Source organism: Pecten maximus, chromosome 4, assembly GCF_902652985.1.
Source record: "Pecten maximus chromosome 4, xPecMax1.1, whole genome shotgun sequence".
Lineage (NCBI taxonomy): Eukaryota > Metazoa > Mollusca > Bivalvia > Pectinida > Pectinidae > Pecten > Pecten maximus.
In genome coordinates, this window is record NC_047018.1 from 44,187,954 (window position 1) to 44,209,911 (window position 21,958).

A 21,958-nucleotide genomic window follows, 5' to 3' on the forward strand; every position below is an offset into this window, starting at 1 on the left:
AATATCTGTTAATATGTAGATTGATATTTGATAATTTACAGATGTTTAATGATGAAGACTGGTTTGTGTTTCTCATACCTATGTGTGTTGTTGAGCAAATAAGTCTAAACAAAGCTGTTAACTTCTTGTATTATACAAGCTAAGTCTTAGGTGTCTCATTCTGTAATGATATAGAATTCAATGTTCATTGAAAATGTCCATCAATTGATTTCTTCAGCATCAATAATCAACATGAATTATTATTTCTTTTGTGAATTTGTGAATATCAACTCACAAGAGAATGTTGGGGTTCTATAAATTATTATACCTAGACTTCAGTAGTTTTGAGAACTATTGGAATTAGAATTTGTTTTACAAAATTAATTAGGTGAAGTTTCTTCAGAGAAATAAACATTTTGGCACGCATTTGATTCTCATCAAGAAGCACTTTTCTTGTCTGGTTGAAAAAACTTCTTTGCTCGTCACATATTTGTCCAACACAACACAGAAGCTGGGTGCTCAAATGATGTCTGCCCGACTCTTTGTTGTAAAGAAACACACAAAATCTTTTAGTAGGATTTGTTATTCAAAATAAAGAAAATTGTGGAGGGAAATCTGCAGCGGTGTCCAAAACGTAACAAAACAAGTCAATGCCAATTTTAAAAAAAAAGTCGAAACAAAAGCTTGCCACAAATTCCAGGCAAAACAAAGCTTGCTAATAACAGATAGACTAGCTAATAAAGGAAAACTTCCCATCAAAACAAAGCTTGCCAAAGTCACAGACTAGCTAATAGAGAAAAAATTCCAGGCAAAACAAAGCTTGCCACAGTTATGGACTAGCTGATAGAAGAAAAATTCCAGGCAAATCCATTTGAGCATGCCCAACCATTTAGCATTACATGAATGATTACAGAGTATGAAAAGTGGCAGAGAGCAAAGCAGTGAGAGTACATGTTTATATATGGTTAAATACATGTATACAAAGGATCGTACATGAACGGTTAATTAATATGGAATTATACTTAAGTTCAATAATTTGATATGTCATTGGAAAATAAATAAATAAATAAATAAAGGCTATTCCATAACTATCTGTGTTGGAGGGTTGGGATGTAGTGACATTTAAAGTTAAAATCTGTGGGAGAAAAATCTCAGAACTTGACTGCCAAACTGCACATCTGAAGTGTGTAATAAATTATGTTTGGACATTATTCAGTCTACATTGAATTTGTAAAATATAAAATCACAAAAGGGGCATGAAATTACGCCATTGAGCACATGCACAACTTCAATGTACATTCTGATTCAATGAGTTTCACAAAGTTTTGATGAAAACTGTAGGATTTCTAGACATTAATCCTATACACAGAGAGATAGATGGAGGGAGGGACGAAGTGAGATTCCATTATGCCTCTTTTACTTCCTTGTGAGGGTATGAATATGTTAACATACTATAATTGTATGGTTAAATGTATTGAGATAAATATCATACAAGCCAAAGCGATTAGGTTATCATGGCAACCAGTAGGTTTACTAATTAGCAATAAATATTCAGCAATATAATTAAAAGTTTATAACAATATCCTCAGTACATGTGTATCCAATTCCCTACAGTATTTGACCTAATATATAATACACCTTTCTCTTACAAAGGGGTGTCCCTAATAAAACTTTCTATGAAATCCATGAAATAAAATTTTGTATTGCTGCCAGTTTTCACATAATAATTTTATCAGCGGACCTCTTACTACTGGAATTATAAATGCTCACAAATAAAATGATTTCACAGGCTAGTAAGCCAGCCTACCTCCTACTGTTACCGCAGATTATTGTGTTGACTTTATGCAGAATAAATCTATTATTAAAATCTAACTGTTTCTTTTTTTTTCTTTCTACAAAATGTACGTAACTGTTCACTAAAATGCATATTTGGAGTATACAATAATGTTGATATTATTTGATTATATGAAAATACAGCGTCCGGCGACCCATATATTCCACGAGTTAGATATTGGTTATACATGAGTATAGATTATACACTAAGTAGAGATGAATATATTTTTATATAGATACATGCTACAAGGGGACCATCACACATGCTATACCTGTGTCTTGTGTTTGGAGTCTACTGTCAGCCTCTGCTCAACAGCGTCGTTCAGACCAGCAGGGACGGCCATGATTTCAGCACAATTGTCAACCAGGAAGGAGATAATCTTCACCACCAGGAGATCCTCCATGTCGGCTTCATCTTGGCTACATAGCACTGAGCGATAAAATGTCTCCATCAACTGGAAAATACAAGAAAACCTAGGGTGTAAACTCAACATGGTAACAAAACAAATTGGTTTTGTTTGCTGGGTTTATTGACGAGGCTCATGTGTCTGGGGTAGTATAGTATACTGTAGTGTATTTGACATATATAAGAGCACTGTGTGCTTACAAAAACATCAAAGGAAAGGGTGTACCTAATAAAACTACAGTATATATATATGTACAGGGAAAAGTTCCTATGTGAAAAAAACATCCCCCCCCCCCCATTTACATGCATTTATATGTAGCAAAAGAAACAAACCAGTCTTTGGTTTTTCGGTTTTTCTGAAAAAAGAAATTGGGGTTATGCTTTAAATAGGGACAGGTGTGCATATCAGGTTGAATATGGTACCAGAAGATTTAGTGTTTGTTATATAAATGCCCTTGTGTGCTTAGCACACCATATGAACAGTAATTTTGAAACAAAGTGGCTACCTCACTGAGCAACATAAAGGAGGCCCGTTACTTGGAGTAAAATGTCTTGGCCAAGGACGACACACACACATAATCACAGGACAGTTTCCTAGGAAACACAATCGACCCTGAGTAAGGATTTAACTAACACCAGAAGTTGTATTAGTTAATGGCCTAATGACGGGAATTCCTGCAATCCTCTGCTTGACTTACCAATGATCGTGTTGATTTATGGTCATCCAGTTCGAGTTTCGGGTTTTCAACCATCTTGGACATTAGTTTGATAAGTAGTTGTAGTTTACGTCTGTTAGCGGGAGGCAGTAACAGACACACAATTTGTAGGGCCAGTTTCTTTTTCTCCTTTATATCAGTACTCAAGGAACCTACAACCAAAATTGTATTAAGAGAAAAATTGAGCCAATAACATGTTAGTAATAATAATAAAGAATTAGGAAAAGAAAAATGCAATGACCAGACATGGACTCGAACCCGGGACCTCCGAACTCTTTACAGAGGCTCTAATCATTAAAGCTATGTAAACCTGGCCATTGGCATTCAGCCCAGTCCATTACCACTACAAATTTCATGCGGATAGGTAACACTACATATATAACTAGTTTGACGGTAAAAATTTGCACGACAGATTGTCCCATTTTAGGACATGGTAAATAAATATAACAAGCTTGCTGGGTATTGCTAGGGCAATATATGTCCCCGGCCAGCTGGCTCCCATTAAAAATATTAACTGTTGACCTTGACCCAATAGCTAGCCTGAAACTAAAACTTGATCTGAAGCTACTCATATATACTGAAGTTACATACCAATTTTCACTAACATACCTCGAAGCATGGCTGAGAAAAGTATGGAAAAAAGAGAGGACAGACAGACAGGGACCGGAGGAAACCTATATAAGCTAAGTCCCCTGGTTTTACCGGTAAGGTACTAATAATGTGCATAGCCACAACAATCTATGACCACTATAAACTGTTACAGTATAATAGATATCCTCTATCCAGATACTTACCTGTAGAACTTCGTGTTCTCTTCAGACGTTTCTGTCCTTTGTCCATCTCTGCATGCATGAGGTCTGACAGACTGAGGCTCCGACCAACTAGCGATTCTTTACTCTGTGCTCGCTGGGGGTGGGGAAAATCTGGGTAAGTTGCATCCGACCGTAAGTTGTCTTGGTCATAACAAGAAGAGTTCATAGACGATGAAGACTTAATCCGATGTAAAGAGAGGCTCGACTTTGAACGATGGCACTTTCGTAGAAGTCTTGTAGCACCATCTAGCACTGGCTGGTGTCCATTTGGGAAGAGCGAACTGTAGTGAGGCGGAGACCGTGTTGGCACATTACCCTTCCTGAACTTTGGTTCGTATCTATCACAGTTGTTATCCAGCTCGTTAGCAGATATGTTACCTGAGCTGATTGATTGTAACCGACCTGAATTGTCACTTACAGGGCTCCCCACAGAGCATGAGAAACTTTTCGGCCGACTACCAGTATTGTCTCTGCTTTTTGATAAAAGTTCACCGCATGATTTCCGTCGATTTCCTGGTAGATTTTACCTGCGCATAATTAACATTGTAGGAACTTTGGCACTTTTCCATCATAGGAAGTAGATTGCGGAAGCTGTCAGATATTTCAAAGTGAGTTTCTAAAGGAGTTTTGGACAGGTCATCCGGACCGTTACTGTATCCGAAGTCTGTGGACACCCCGTCTTTGTAGTACACACGCGTTATAGTTCTGTTCTCGGGTCCAAAGGCTGTCTCATATTTAGCTACGGGAATGTTTGCAGAAGACTCGCAGCGTCTAAGCCGCCCTGACTGAACACTGTCTGGTATGGGCTGTATCGGTGACAGGTCCAGTGTTGAGCGACTGATCATGCGGGATAAGTGGGCGTGTGACTCAGGTGTGGACCTGTTGTAGCATTTCCCAGTATCTCCCACATTAGTTAGATCCAGCATAAGATTTTCAACAGATTCAAAGGATGTGAGACACTCAGGATTCATGTTGTCGTCATCGTCTGAGCACTGTTCATAGCATGTCCCCTCCGCTGAAACTGTACAAGATAAGTCAAATTTCAATTCAGAATTATATTACAAGGCATTGCAGGCAATACAAATCCTTTTGTACCAATAACTATTCAATAATGGAAATCTATTTATAGTAACAGTGACCTCAATTTCTACCCCAGGTGGTTAGAATGTAAACTTGAAGAGATGATGGTTTCTTAGGTATGCGTTTGAATTTTAAGGACTATGGCCATCAAATAATAAATGAAGATGGTACAGCAAGGATGTCAAAATCTATCTATAGTAATCATGATCTCAATTTTTACACCAGGTGGTTGAACTTGTATAAGGAATGATGGTTGTGAATGAGTCTATGAATTTCAGTACCATCAGAAAATTAATGAAGCTGTGAAGATGTCATTTGGTTATTTATGTATCTACATACTTATCCCTATACACCCTCGTTGACTTGTCAAAAGTTATAAAATATTAGTAATACTCATTTTCTTGAATGCTTGTGCTTCTGTCAGGAAAAGGCACAATTTAATTTTTAAAGATGAGAAAACAAAATTTCCTCTACATGAATTGATAATTCCTTGCAAACAAAATTTGATCAATACTTCTAATCTAATTATGTATAACACAATGTACTTTAAACTTCTATATCTTCAAAAGTATGATCACTGATCATTTATCTTTCCACATCATCATCACAATGGCCTTTACAGTGAACACATTGTCAAGTTTAGTTACTATATAAATTATACACCGAACATTATAGGTGGTGTCTCCGTGTTGTCTTACCAAACACATTGGTAACCACTTCATACATCTCGTATGTCATCAGGGGCTCAGACATTCCACAGAAATAGTCCTTCACTACACGGTAAACATCACGCTCGAATCCCTGGTACGTCGGCAGGTTGTCATCTGTTCTCTCCGGCCCTGTAAATGTATTGATAAAAATAATAGGTCAAAATGACAGGCAAGAAGAAGGAAAGACTTGTTCCTGAAATATACATTATATGTAAACAAAGAATGTCAACATGATAACAAACATATTAAAATGTCACTGAATACAAGTCTTGTGGCTATCTTTGGACAATAACTTTAATGTTGCCTTTACATTATTAGGGCATAATACAATTGACAGTATAAAGGGAGGTAATACTGTAATATCAAGGGAGGTAAGATTGTAACATCAGGGGAGACAATACTGTAACATCAAGGGAGGTAATACTGTAATATCAGGGGAGGTAATTGTGTAATATCAGGGGAGGTAACACTGTAATATCAGGGGAGATAATACTGTAATATCAGGAGAGTTAAGGTTAATCAACTTAGAGTGAAAAACGCATTCAAGCAATCAATGTTTAGTGTTGCTTTGAAAAGTTTTAAATGTCCTCTCTTTACATTAACATTTGGTTACTATTTGAATCTGACATAAAGATATACCCAAAAAATACAGAGGTTATGTTACACAGACTCAGAAAAGTAGTATATACCTCATACCTAGGTTGTTTTTTAAATCACTGCTTTGAGATTTAATATAAAAATTCTATGTTTACATCAATATGGCAACTTTATTGACTTGACAATGTTAAATATGAAATTGATTGGTTCAGTAACATATTGGAATCTCGTACATCACCAGTCCATACTTACAGCGTGCTAGACACCTCATAGCAGACATTGCCCAGTGTGGTAGCTGATCTGTGAAAATAATTCAAAGAAACATTTTACAAACAATTCATATTAAAAATATATTATTGATATGCAATTGGGTGAAACCATACATGTTTCCTATTAAACATTCAGCTTTTTCTGGGTAATTAAGCTTGTTCAACATGTACATCATAACAAAACCTAATTTCAGCATACACATGAGTGACTTTATGTAAGTCAGTGTGCATGTTTCTGCAATACAGTCATTACACATTTACAGAAAACAGAACTTACTAGTGAAAATATTAAAACTGTTAAAGACAGTAAAATTGTCACTTTCCCCACTTCTAGTTGTTAATGTACCAAGTGTTTTTCCTTCAAGGTATTTTGGGAAAATAAAATTTTCCAAATTTGAATTTTTTTTACACATATAAATTAAATTATGTAAAGATTTACATGCCAATAACTAGTTTATGAGTGTTATGATTTATACCACTTAGATAACACAACTGTAAGTTCTAGCTGTACATGATGGCACAAAACAATTTTTACCTTTTTTTTCTCTTTCTCTTATCTATTTTGTGTAATATTTGGCGTTACCTTTTTCTGTATTTCTCTTTTAGAGTTTTAAACAATTGGTACAATTGGAAATTTTACAGTTCCCTTTCTGGGAAAAATACGACTAAGATGCATTGGGAGGTGAGTTATATTAGTAGGAAAAACACTGGTACATTTAGTACAGTAAAATATTGAGTCACTTTCCACAGATTTTGTTTGAACATTACCTTTGGGGTCTATGTTGGTAACAATTCCACTTTTGTTGAGGTAGGTACAGTTATGCATGATATTCTTCCCCAAAACAAAACTACTGTCCAAAATCTCTGATAAATTGTCAAGGTTGAGGACAGACTGTAGTCTACAATGGAAACAAACCTGATTAATGTCTTGAAGAAATAAATCAAATGTACAAAATAATATCCATACAAGTCATCTATGGTACAACAACTTAGTCCGAGAAAACTTACAAATTTGCTGTTCTGGTTATGTACTAATTACAGTTTTTGTAATAATTCTGGTTTTGCTGAACTCTGAGAACAAGTGGTAGTGATGCATAAATTACATCAACTGACAATAATTTATAACCACTCCTTCATGTCATACTGATGACTCATGTACAATCTCCAAAGATATGGCTGAAAACTAGAACTACAGCCTGTCGAATGGACATGTCCCATAACACAATACACTCACAAACGGACTGACAGACATATGTACAACATTATTAACCCAAAATAATCCCTGCTGGCGTATCAAAAAACAATACAAGCCATTCCAGAAAAATATAGGGTAGGTAGATCGAGAAATATTTCATGTTCAAATAGTTTTTACAATCTTCAAGGTTATAGAGAGAAGGAATATCTTTGTAAAATAGCCCTTCCATGCAAATGGCCATGAAAATTTCAGGGTAGGCTAAAGATATAGTTTGGGTAGAACTAGGACTTTTTTTGGTGGTCTAATGATACTAATTGAAATATACCTGTCTAACGTCATGTGTTTCCATGTATCATGTATGTCAGACGCCGAGAGTTGTTTTGCCACCAGCTGGCAATGAGGAACGGGCTGCTGAGACTGCAAGGCTGGATTTGTTTCAGTACGGTTCTGATTGGGTAATGGTGGTTTTGTAGGACAAGAAATCCTTTGTTGTTTGGGCTGGGCAGGAACATAACCCTGAGGGTATACGTAGTTTCTGTTACATTCAGCTGGTTTGACCGGATTTGTCTCCCGATGTCCATCTGTATTGATCAAGTCCTTCCTCTCGGAGAACGGCACACGGTTTTTAACAGGAGACATCAGAGTGAATCTGTATATGTCCACAAAAACAAAACAAAATCAGTTGTAAATTTTGTCAACTTATACCTAGTACCATCCTTATTATGTTCATTTTCAGTATCTCCACGGCACCCCTTTCTATAATATTATATTTTTACACAAACTTTACTTGAGAATCACCCTAGAAAATGTTCAGCCTGCGATGGGCCTCCAATATGTTGTTCAGTGAGGTAGTCACCAACTACTACAAGTAAAGTCTGTCTCAAAATGACCCTGGCTGTTTAAAGGTCTATAAACCAAGCAAATACCGTATTTGACCTAATAAGGGCGCAGGGCACGGGTAATTGACAGTGGGGGCGCCCTTATTAAGATTAGTTATTCTGAAGTTTTATGAAACAGACTATACCTTATAGCAGAATACCCAAGGTTGTGGAAACGGTAAAATATTCAGTCATAAAAATATTCCAGATGAAGATATCTATTCATTATCATATATTAAGCTTAAACATCACTTGAATACTCCTGTAAACTTGTAAACCATGCCAGCTGATCTTTAGACCAGAGAACGTGTGTTCCACCATTTATGTTCAAATGGAACTCTTTTGTGTTCTATTTATAGAAACAGGTGATTTCCCAGATCATATTAGACATCGTTTTCTTTGACCTAATAATTGATTTACAATGTCTTTTACTAGCTTTCTGTTCTGAACTAAAGTTATTTATCAACAAGAATGAAGTCTTTACTTTATCTTCAAATAAAGATGGTAAGTTATTATTTGTATGTGTGTTAAGTTTTGGGTGCTCTTTGCACTGACATGTCATCTGTAGCCTGTAGGAATACACAAAATGTGGCGAAAACATGAGTTCTAGTTACTTAATTTGCTGAAGAAAATTGAACACATAAAGTAGCAAAATATTTCACATGAATTATTACTTTTGAACACCATTTTGACACTCAGTCAAAGATTTATTTCCTTGAAAAAAGGTAGGGGCGCCCTTATTAGGTCAAATATGGTAAACAAAGCCACTTTATGCATTTTGTGAGAAGCAGAATATATGCTGTTGGTGATGTATATACGTAGCATCATTTAACATTTACACAAAAATTCTTGGGAGTTTCTTCATTACAGACAGCTACTGATGAAAAGTTTAAAATATGTATACATAGTATATTGTCAAATTTCATCAAAAATTTTAATCAAATAACACCTTTAGGAACTCCATTTAACTAGCTCTTTGACATAAGGGGTATTTTATAAACAAATATTTGGTGTCTCCAGTAGGTTTGGGTGATCAGTTGCTAACACACTTGCCTTTTACCTACATGGCTAGACATGTACAGTCTTGGTTCTATTCACTGATTAGACACAAAAAAAGTATGGGATCACCTGCCTGACCACATGGGATTTCTCTGGCTACTATGGTTCCTCCCACAGAAAGACCCCTCGCAGACTTCCAAGTGTGCCAACGAGAGTGATAAATATAATGTAAAGTAAATAAAGTTTACATTTTTACATTTGAATATTTCTTTATGAACTTTATCACTGAATTGTCTATACCTGAACAGTTGGCCATTGTCAGTTGGATCATGTTTGTTGTGTTTTCCACCTCGGACATCTTCAATAACACGAGCTCTATGTAGTTTTCGGAATAATTGCAGGGTTTGAAATCTGGTAATGAAAAAAAAACAAGACAATATAATATCTCAACTTGTTATCCAAATGATTAATAAATTCATTTACAAAGTACTATTATTGAATATTGATTAAGTGAAAACGATAGGCCCAATGGGCCTGTATCGCTCACCTGCTACTAATAAAACTTTAATGTTGTATGCATACGTATATACCAGACAAGTCATTTATGTAGATGCTAATTATAATCTTTAACCTGATAACCTCTTCATTCAAACTTTTGAACAAATTTTGTAGCATTTCCCGCATTCTTCTGGCCAAATATCATCACCCTGACTCTCATTCTTATTCAGAAAAACACAATTAAAAAAAAAAAAACCCATTTAACTCAAAAGTAGAATACACCATAAATATAATTATAAGTTATATAATGCATCAATGTATATATTGTAATATGTAATCTAATCAATTATCTGCTTGGAATTGACTGTTTATTGATTATGAAAGACATGTACGCAAATACTCTACTGACAAGTATATACATGTACATGCATACCCTATATACCCCTACAGCTGTTGAAAATTAAATTCATGCTAGACTTGCTTTTCTGTATTTGCATGACAAGTTAGGCTCAAATTGAATTATCTTATGACGGTTACAACAGGGAAACCAATCAATAACCCACTAAACCTGTTACCCTCATTAATTATGGATAGATGCTTGTATGAAAACGACAGGAATTCACACAAGACTTTTCATTACATGTGTACATGATGGACACAGTGTTTTGATTGTACTGAAAACCAGGCTAAATCTACCAAGGGTGAATTCAAAAAATTATGAGCCCTTGGCTAGTGAAGATTGTCAGTGTAAAATTTCATAATATTTACAGCAATTTGGTTGTCAATTTTTTTATTTCATATTCATTTTTGATCGTTTACATATTAGAATAAGTTGAGCACATGGTAGCTATAGAATATAATACAAATCGACTCGCAATGTGTCTTAGCATCCTTTCAATTAATTCTCATGTAAAGTATTTTCTGTTTGTATTCTTTTTGTAAGGTAAAATTATAGATACAGGTATAGTAAACATCATTAACAATGTGTTTAAATTCAATGACAAAAATTTGTGTTTAATTTCAATTATTCCTTGTTCAATATATATATAATTACAGTAGCTATTACTTTGTCTGCTTTTGCACAGGGATATGATAGATAAAAAATATTTCTTTATGAAGATGATATACATAATTACACCCCCCCCCCCCCCCCCCCCCCCCCAGAGTGTCATCATTTCCACATATAAATGAAATATTTGACTATGGAAAATCTATATTACAATTAGTTACAAATTGTTGATTAACCATAATTACTGGTTGTCAAAAGTAGTATCCTTAGCGAAATGGAGGTAATTATATAAGTTCATCACATTTGAGTTTTTGTCAATTCCCAATGCACTTATTTGGTCCAATGCGGTATTCATTTTTTAATTGTTTATAGCTCTTGTACTCTATTGTCTTACATGAGACAAGTTCAAACAATCAGATAAATTTCTTAGTTAAGTGTATTCGAAAGCACTAATATAGGCGGAGTCTGTTGTCCAATCCCTTTTTGCCAACAACAAATCTCAAAAATATTCCATATAAAAACTACCTTGATTTTATACATGTTGTGTTGACAATAAAACATTTTAAAAGAGATAAGTATATTGTAAAATTGGTCTCAATGAGACAAATACAGAGACAAAAAAAAAGTTTGTATCTACATGATTCATGTTAAGTGGGTAAACAAATAAGTCAGTTGTCAAACATTGTTATTTATTTTTTTAAATTAATTTTATATATAATAATATATGTATAAGTATCATTACAGTATTGACTTTGATAGGGTGGCAGCTAAGATAGCCTCTGTTATCTTGTAACCTGAAGCTATTGGTCAAACTTTACCTAATTTCCTTTATAATAATTATTACCATGCTTTCATGCCCAAGAACAGAACTTTATACCCTGCAGATATATACTAGCATTAAAACCTGCTGTACATACGGAAAGGCTTGGTCTAAGCTGACACATGTGATGATAATAATCTTATAAACCCTTAATTGTTCAACACCACAAGAGTCAGTTCTGTAGAGATCACAGGTAATTGTTTACCTGCCATCTGCTGGTGTTGTGACATGTAAATACAAACAGCTTGTGGTCAGGACCAATTTGGGTATGGGACACATACACAGGTGTATAGTGTTGGGATAGTCTAATTGACATAATATATATCACCCATTATGTCATAATGTCAATTAGATTAAAATTAAAACGATCATCACAATCAAATGAGCTCAGGTAGAATGATTGTCTTTGTCACTTTGATGCTCTGATAGATAATTTATGCTTATTGTCGAGATTATTAATTTATTAATGGACTATTAAATTTAAATGAACAAAAAAAATCTCAGGTGAAAACTGTAGCATTGTAGTAGGCTTGACTGTGGGTTAACTGCAATTATTGTATAATTTCCAGGTTTGTCAAAATTCTGAATATACTCCTTATTCATGCACACCATTTAAATTGGTAAAGTAGTATATAGATTTTTCTGACCTTTTCAGGAAATTACTACCCAACATAATTTTGATTTAATTTCAATTAAAACTATCAATATTATTTAATTTTGAAATATCAACAATTATATTATTGATCAAACAGTGAAAATATTTATTTATCTTTATAAAGTAATCAGTAAACTTTTAGGTTCACCTTGTGACATCTGAGCCAAAGTTAGGATTTGCCCGTAGATACTGATGGAGCCAGTTTATAGATTCATTTGCTGAAAAGCAGGATTCATACGTCTTCATGTATCGTCTATGACGTGCCACTGGCATACCACGACGAAAGGCCAGTATAACATCATTCCACTGGAATAAAAAATATTACAAAATATCAAACAAAGGTTTAAAGGAGACATTAGTCAAATGGGGTTGACTAGTACTACATATAGCCATCTGATGGCTATTACTATATACATACATAGCAGATAATGATCTCAAACTTTATGATGAATCAATTTTATTGATTGAACAATACAGATCGTGACTTGCATGAATGCCCTGGGATTCCTTTCATGTATTTTCAGATATCTAGCTTCAGGGTTGGTGCATCAGTTATCTCGAAATCAATCAATGGAATGCATTCACTGAGCTACTTCAATGGATTTCTAGATACATGTGTGTAGTCCAACTCCAATTATCGAAATATTACTATTTTTTTTACAGTGAACATTTGTAAACTACAAACAGAATTATAAATGTAATTAGCATCAATAGGATGACTTAGCTTTTGAAAATTTTGACAGGTGCCAAACGAGTTCAATTATTTAGATGACAATATGCTATTTCTACAGCCCACCTCGATTCCTCTGCAATATATAGATTCTACAAAGTTGTCTTCCATATATTATTAGCCTATATAATTTTATTTAAATTTATCCACGGAGAGCTGAGATCACAGGTGCACGCGCCGGTTCTAATAATACATAGAAACAATAATGATAACACTTGCCATACAATACTTTAATTAAGTATGTGTGTTATCGTTATTATTTCAATATTATATGTACGTAGTATATGCCTAATCCATAGGCACTTGTATCATTATATTAGAACCCCGGCCCGGCCTGGTCACGCTGATCATGCCATGCCCATGGTGATTTTGATTTCAACTTATTGATCGGCGACAGTTCATTAACACGTTGTTTAAGATCTTAGTGAGATGCAGTCGTTCGCTTATAATGGAACCGATGGAAATACTGGACATGAATAATTGATTACTGCGATACAGTTGACGGATTTGTCAATACTGCAGTAACCCGTTACTACTAAAAAAAGGTTTGCAAGCGGTATTACTGATCACCTTATATCGTTCGTATTTACAATTAAAGACTCACCAATTTTGTGGCCCTGTATGGACCAGAAGCTGGGACATCCCTGTCCGTGGAATAGCCTTCCATCCTTCTTCTTTTTTGCACAAATTGTCTTTTCACATCTTCGAGGGAGCACCTGCCAGTATCAACAAACCCATGCTTCGTTTCAAATCTCGCGTGACATTTTGATTGGCTATAATAATAATTGACGCCATATGATTGGTCGTTGCATACAACTCTTTCGGAACACATCTAATCGATGCCTTCCGATGTAATATTGACACTTCCCACTTCTGACAAGATGGCCGTAATCGAAGGTCCACTTAGTAAGTGGACAAATGTCATGAAAGGATGGCAATATCGATGGTTCGTTCTAGACGAAAGCTCTGGCATTCTATCATATTTCACTGTAAGTCACACCGATTGCGACGCACAATTCTGCATGCAACAGACACTGCCACTGGCTATCATATTTATGAAGACAACTCGTCCCTATTAAATAAATAATCACTTTAAACGAAAGGGGTTTCGATTTATGTATAATCGTATATCAAGAACATTCACTTCAGGTTATATTTTCCTTGTGATATATACACTGATAAAAGATCGTATCGCCGTGTTATCCTCTAACATTGACATTAACAATTTGGGACGAATTGTCTTAAGCCGCAACCTTACATTTTTATTTCATACTGTATTCAGATATTGGCCATTGGGCCCTTTACCCTCATTTGGAAGAATGTTGGTGAATTTGGAAAGATATTTTTAAGAGTGAACCGCAAATTTTAAATATTTAGCTCAAATATGAAATAATTTCATCCGATTGCGAACATGACCAATTATATTATATTGACTCCCAAATATTCTTGGAGATCATAATTTGATGATTAGGCCTAAGCTTTTACTGTGATGTACATGTCCGCGTCCTTCAGTTGTCAACTTTTCTCTTTAAAATTCTTCTCAATAAACAAGAGGCCCTGATATTGGTCATATGTACATAGCATGCTGGGACAAAAGGCTGCCAAGTTTGCCAAGTTTGTTCAGATGACCTTGACCTACTTTGAAGGTCACAGTTAAGGGTTAAATAAGTTATAAGCTGCAACTTCTCCATAATCAAGAGGCCAAGAGATGTGATATTGGGCATATAGCATGCTGGGATAAAGAGCCACCTATTTTGTTCAAACGAATGATCTTGACCTGCTTTTTCTCAATAACCATAATGGCACAGGATATTGATAGCTAGTAGTATCTTGGGATGGAGGGACTGCCTAATTTGTTCAAATGAACATTCTTGACTTACTTTCAAAGGTCTAAATGGTTAATATGGTTTATCTAGATAAGCAAGAGAGCTGGGTTCATGATATGGGCCAGGAACATGCTGGGTTGAAGGGCTATGAAGTTTTCAGGAATGGAATACACTTGGCCTTACTCTCATATTAAAATGGAGAGGTATTGAGTTTAAGCAGCCAGACCCCCAGTGTTGAATTAAAATGCGAACAGTGATGCTGGAGGGAACTTCAGTGTTAAGTACCTTACCAATTTTTATCAGAAAAAATTCATAATTTTTGCATAATATTTAAGTAAAACAAAGCTTCATGTTTTTAGACAGGAAATGTCATCGTGTATGCTTTAATGGCAGTTATGCTCCTTTCATTTATGATTGTAGGCTTAATTTTCTGGACAACTTCAATTTTTACTGAAACATCTTCAAAACTTCACGGATGAAGTCACCACACATTGACATTGTGCATATTGCTTATACTGTTTTTATCAGCTTTTTTGCCTCTTTTAATTTTCATTACAAGTGTTTGATGCAGATTGGGGGGATTGAGGAAGGGCGTTGTATCTATCAGCCATCCTGGCCACAGTTCTAGTTAGTAGGATGAGATTGCAGTTGATAAAGACAACTAACATTTCCCCCAAAACATTGTTTTCTGTTCTGTATAAATGTTACATGTATATTCAAATGTATTCGGTAATTCCAAAAAGTTTCTGAGCAGAAATGACCTTGACCCATATTTAGGTCACATGAATCAAATTTGTTAAAACACTCAAAGGACGCCCAACTAACTAAAGGACGCCCAACTAACTAACTAATTAAGAAGCTTGACTGGTAGGTTTCTGAGGTGATGCCCTATAGAATAATTAACTTAAAGACATTACATATTCCTAATCACATGGGCCATTCTTAAACTACTGAAAGGATTTTCTAATTAACTAATCAGCTGCGGATCAGCAAAGAAGTGTAAAACCAGGTGAGCGATACAGGCCCATTGGATCACTTGTATTCAAATGTATTAGGGTATTGCCAGAAGCTACGTAATACTTATATATATGCAACTTTCAGAAACGTTTATGAACTGAAGAAAAAAATAAATATATAAACAGAAATGAAAATGAGCAAGTTCAATAGATAATGTAAGCTCTGCAGAGTAACTTCATTGCTGTTGAAATAGCGAAATTAGGATAAGAACAGTTTGGGTGTTGAAAGAAAAACCAACAGGATAACATAACTACATGTTCAGTAAAACTTTCTTACGATGAACAGACTTGGATTTTCTGCTTATTATGAAATACACTATATATATATATAAAACTCACAAATTTGTCTCAACCTTATATATTTAAGTCCTATGACAAATGCTGGATACATAAAACAAACCATTTCCTCTGGTCCTACCAAATTCGTTAAAAACAAGTTTTCCTGTAATGATATAACCCTTTAGACATCATCTTAATTTTATGGAAGAATGCTGCTGAACGCAACAGTACCAGAGGACATACCAAAAAAATATTCCCTAGACTATCCACAAATACGCTAAGAAAAAGCTACTTTTCAAACAGAACAGTGTCAATCTGGAATGAATTACCAGAACAGGTTATATCAGCATTAAATGTAAACTCCTTCAAAAACAAGCTAGACGATCACTGGAAAAACCAAGAACTTTTCTTTAATTACAAAGCATCAATTAAATCATAAACAATGTACAGTAGACCGGACAGAAGTACTATATCAATCTCATGTATTATTTTGAGTCTGGTATAGAGGACTTTAAAAGTCCTGAACCAGAAATAAACTTATCTTATCTTATCTTATCTTATCTTTCGTGGCCTGTATATTTTTTACCTATGTTCAGAACTTCTAGGGAGAGTTGTGTGATAATAGGGACGAATTGTCTTCATAAATAAAGAGAAAAAAACAAGCTCAGAATAAGGAGGATTGAATGTATAAACTTTTTATTTCACAATTAAAATATATACTTATGTCTAATATATTATTTTAACTGGTATTTTATCTATATTTCAGTCAAAAGAGAAGATGATGCGAGGGGCGAGACGAGGCTGTGTAAGACTAAAGGTTTGTTCTTACTGTCAGTCACTAGGGAACTGTACAAAGAAATCAAAGGCTACATCAGTGAAATATCATGATCACCTTTATATTTTTATTAGCCCACCATCATCAGATGGTGGGCTATTCAAATCGCCCTGCGTCCATGGTCCGTCGTCCGTCCGTCCCTCCGTCCGTCCGTCCCTCCGTCCGTAAACAATTTTTGTTTCTCAAATTTCATATGAAGGTTCCCCTTGGTGCCTAGTTATGCATATTGCGTTTTGAGACCAATCGGATAACAACATGGCCGACAGGCAGCCATCTTGGATTTTGACAATTGAAGTTTGTTATCACTATTTCTGAGAAAGTACTGAATGGATCTTTCTTAAATTTCATATGTAGGTTTCCCTTGGTGCCTAGTTATGCATATTGCGTTTTGAGACCAATCAGAAAACAACATGGTCGACAGGCAGCCATCTTGGATTTTGACAATTGAAGTTTGTTATCACTATTTCTGAGAAAGTACTGAATGGATCTTTCTGAAATTTCATATGTAGGTTTCCCTTGGTGCCTAGTTATGCATATTGTGTTTTGAGACCAATCTGAAAACAACATGGCCGACAGGCAGCCATCTTGGATTTTGACAATTGAAGTTTGTTATCACTATTTCTGAGAAAGTACTGAATGGATCTTTCTGAAATTTCATATGTAGGTTTCCCTTGGTGCATAGTTATGCATATTGCGTTTTGAGACCAATCTGAAAACAACATGGCCGACAGGCAGCCATCTTGGATTTTGACAATTGAAGTTTGTTATCGCTATTTCTGAGAAAGTACTGAAGGGATCTTTCTCAAATTTCATAGTGAGGTTCCCCTTGGTGCCTCGTTATGCTTATTGCATTTTGAGATCAATTGGAAAACAATATGGCCGACAGACCGCCATCTTTGATTTTGACAATTGAAGTTTGTTATCTCTATTTCTCAAAGTACTGAATGGATCTTTCTCAAATTTCATAAGTAGGTTCCCCTTGGTCCCTTGTATTGCATTTTTGGACCAGTCTGTCCTGAAAACAACCTGGCAAGCAAACAGCCATTATCGTTAAATCTCAAATTTCTTATATAGCTAGGATTCCCTTTTTTGAAAAGTACTGGAGGGATGGTATCAATTTGCACAGATTAGTAAAATGAAGGGAAAAGTAGAGAAAAGATCAATCTGACATGGTACCTATGAAGATCATTCAATGGTGGGCGCCAAGATCCCTCTGGGATCTCTTGTTTCACCTGTGACAAAAAGTCGCAGAAGTGTGACTATGGTGTTACTTTTCCCGTAGTAATGTCAATGTCAACATTACACTTTAAAAGTATTTTGTTTAAATCTGTTGCACCAAAAGTATCTTTTACCGATGATGATGTTGCAGGTTTAAAGTCTCGATTTAGGTTACAACCTCTACTCGCGACTCTAGGTTAGAACATTAGTTTGGGGTGACTGTTAGATGTTGTCAGTTGGTGATCCCCTCCTCCTTTCTCAGCTCTTTTACCAAACTAAGTATATAGTTAGATCACATAGTGCACATCTTGATACACCCTTCATTTACAAAACATCAGAAAAGCTGAGAACATGATCAGACACAAGAGGGGACACACGCTGAATCGTCTGTATGACCCGATCGTAACATAACGGGGGGAGGCTAGATCTCCACCCTACCTGTAGCCTGTCTGATGCAGTGTGTATTTGCTGGTGATGGGAATGGGTATCACTTTTAAAATCGATAACAGGAAACTTGAAATCAATTGATTATCGATTATAATCTTTTTCTTTATTTAGCACAGAATTGCCCTTTTGTAGAAAAATTCTTGTACATTTTAAACACATTTATTAGACATTGTAGCCTTTGTAATAAATATTTTTGATACTGAACTCAAACAAAGCATTTAACTCTTGTAATATATTTAAATCTCCTTAATTGCTTGTAAATGACCAATAAATATATCGGTAAAATATGAGATCAACTACTTCTTGGTTTTGTAACAATTGAAAAATATACGAAGCCAAAGATTTACAAACACTTTTAGAAATTTCTGGTTAATTGACTTTTCAAAATCGTCATTGATGATCGTTTTTTTTTTTTTGGTTGAGTAACATGAAAATATACATTTTCGTCATATCATCGTACAGATAAATGGCTGAGTGGTTAAGGTGTCCCAATACTTTATCACTAGCCTTCCACCCCCGGGTTGCGAGTTTGGAACCGACATGGGGCAGTTGTCTGGTACTGACCGTAGACTGGTGGTTTTTCTCCACCTCCAAAACCTGACACGTTCTTTAATGACCCTGGCAGTTAATAGGATGTTAAACAGAATAAACCAAACCAAATGTACAGATAAACAATACAAAACACTCACCCAGTCATGGCTTGACAAAAGGACCAGTCGGTCTTCAAACATTGTGACATGTTTAACTCGTACATTGTTTGTGTAGAAAGTAACATTTTGATATCACATATTTTCAAACTAATGAATCTTATTGAAAATATATGTGAATCTTATTTATGTTTTTTCAGGGAGCAGTAATTGGTATTGATGATGAAGATGACAGCACGTTTACGATAACTGTGGATCAGAAAACATTCCATTTTCAAGGTTTGATATCACATATATACTCTCAGGGATTTTCCTACAATTTTTCAATTGGGGCCAGGGTCCATTAAATTGGGAATTTCTATGCGACAAAATATGACAGTGGGAAAAACAAAAAATAGTGAAATTCATACAAATTTCAGTTTTTCTTTGATGACTATTGCCTTTACATTATTTTTTATTTCATTTTGCTATCTATAGCTGTTTTTTATTTTTCAAAAGTACCTTTGGTATAGGTCTTTGTAGATAAAACTTATTTAATTGTCAAAAGTGACTTCAAAATTGGAAATTTTTCAGTGGCAAATTGGGAATTTTCACAAGATTTTTTTTAAGGGGAAAGGGTCCTTTTAACGGACCCTGTTTCTATTGTAGGAAAATCCCTGACTCTAATAGATAGAAGACCTAAAATAACCTTCCAACCCATTTTTTGATGCCGACAGACATCTCAAGCTGAGTGTAGATTTCTAAAGTTAAATTGAGTGCTGAACTTAAGGATCCCCATTGGTCAAGATATTTCTGTCTACATCTCACAGAGTTGATTGGTCATTTCTTTCCTTACTTTCTTGTCGTTAGAAGCCCCAAGTTGTAATAGCAGCCAATTTGACATTACTGAATTGTGATTTGGTTACACTCAATAAAATGAAATGTTAAATTTATTGTGAATCAAGAAATTTTCAGAATAAAAGTGCATTAGAATTGCCTCTTTCATAGGTTGGAATGGCACCATGCTTAATTTGACCAAATTTCTATTGTTCTGTGTGTATGTAAGGTTATGTAATCCCAATTTATTTTCCCTTTTGCATACACATGTAATAACTAACCTCACATAAATTTGTAGACGTTTCTTGATAAATAATAAGGGTATTTTGTTCAGAAAATAAAGATCATCTTAAAAAAAATCTTTAAGTGAATGAAAAAAAAATCAAAATTTTAATTTACCAATTTTAATGTGAAATACAGATCATTATGTATAAAAACTTGTGTTGGCCTTTTAGCTCATCTGGTTACTAGTCCTAAGTAAATAGAGAGCAATATCTTTAAAATCCTTCTTCTGTAGGGATGAACGTTTTTTGATCAAATTTGGTCTGTAACATCCTATGGGGAAAGGGAAACAATGTTGTATAAAAGGTGGGCCTTATTTAGCAGCCTGAGGCCTGAAGGACAGGACTCAAAACAAGAAATAAAATTTTAAAAATCTTTCTTTTGCTGTTGGGATAAAGTATTTTGGCCAGATTTGGTTGGTAGCATCACTTAGTGATGGGAACTGAATATTGTAACACTTAAAAGGCTCTCCCTGGAGGCAGAAGGACGGGACAGTTAAAATTTCTTATTAATGTTTTTCAACTGAAATTGCTTTGATTTATCTTTGGAATTGGAATTAGAACTCTTGATGTTAGTTAAAGGAAAGCAAGAGCATTCATGTGTGGTTGTGAGTTACTAATAAATGAGTAAGTTCCCATGATCACTGAAATATACAATTGAGTAATGCAGACCCTGTGGGCCTCTTGAATTTTGTTTTGTTGTTGTTTTTGTTCTGGTTAAGTTATTTTGTCCAGATTTGGTCTGAAGCAACCTTGGTCAAAGAGCACTCTACTTGAAAACTAAAATAAGTTTTATTTTTCTTTACAGCTCGAGATGCTGACGAGCGGGAGAAGTGGATACAAGGACTAGAGAATGCAATACTTCGCCATTCCCATGCCAACAAAGTAAGTACATATTTTATTGGATTAAATTTCATGGCTCTATATCGGCATGGATCTTGAAAATGTCTAAATATGTAAAACAGGTTGTTGTGTTTTGGCTCCAGATCAACAAAGTTGGGGGGAGTGGGGGATAGAGAAACTGTATTTGCCCACCATTACATTATAGCCAGAAGGGAGAATTTGTTTTACCATAATATGTTCGTGTTGCAAAGAGCTGGAAGTGCTTAATAAATCATGTTTAATTTAAAATGCAGTTATCATTGTTTCACTTATCACATGTGTTTCCTGAACTTTAGATTACCTTGAAGTCCCAGTCCTCAAAACTTCCCACTTCTTCATTTTTGCAGAATCATCAATTTTAGATATCAAGTTCACAATGGTAAACCCTCCCCAAGCTTTTATACTTAACTTTTTTCACTAGGGGAGGAGGCTTATATTATGAAAAGTATGATGCTAACATTTTACACTAGGGGAGACTAAACTTGTACACTAGAGAGAAAACTTAATATATGTGGATAAATATGG

At 35.0% G+C, this 21,958-nt stretch overlaps 1 protein-coding gene and 1 pseudogene across 1 annotated transcript in view; one reads left to right on the top strand and one right to left on the bottom strand.

Moving 5' to 3' along the window:
• The window catches only part of LOC117326198, a 56,271-nt pseudogene extending 42,335 nt beyond the window's left edge, over positions 1-13,936 (bottom strand).
• Positions 13,937-14,035: 99 nt separating this feature from the next.
• LOC117326192 (oxysterol-binding protein-related protein 9-like) overlaps positions 14,036-21,958 on the top strand; it is a 42,927-nt gene continuing 35,004 nt past the window's right edge. The window contains 4 exon segments of the mRNA XM_033882839.1: positions 14,036-14,175; positions 17,074-17,124; positions 19,655-19,733; positions 21,360-21,436. Of these exon segments, the coding sequence (XP_033738730.1) occupies positions 14,068-14,175; positions 17,074-17,124; positions 19,655-19,733; positions 21,360-21,436 (315 nt within the window). The 5' untranslated portion in view covers positions 14,036-14,067.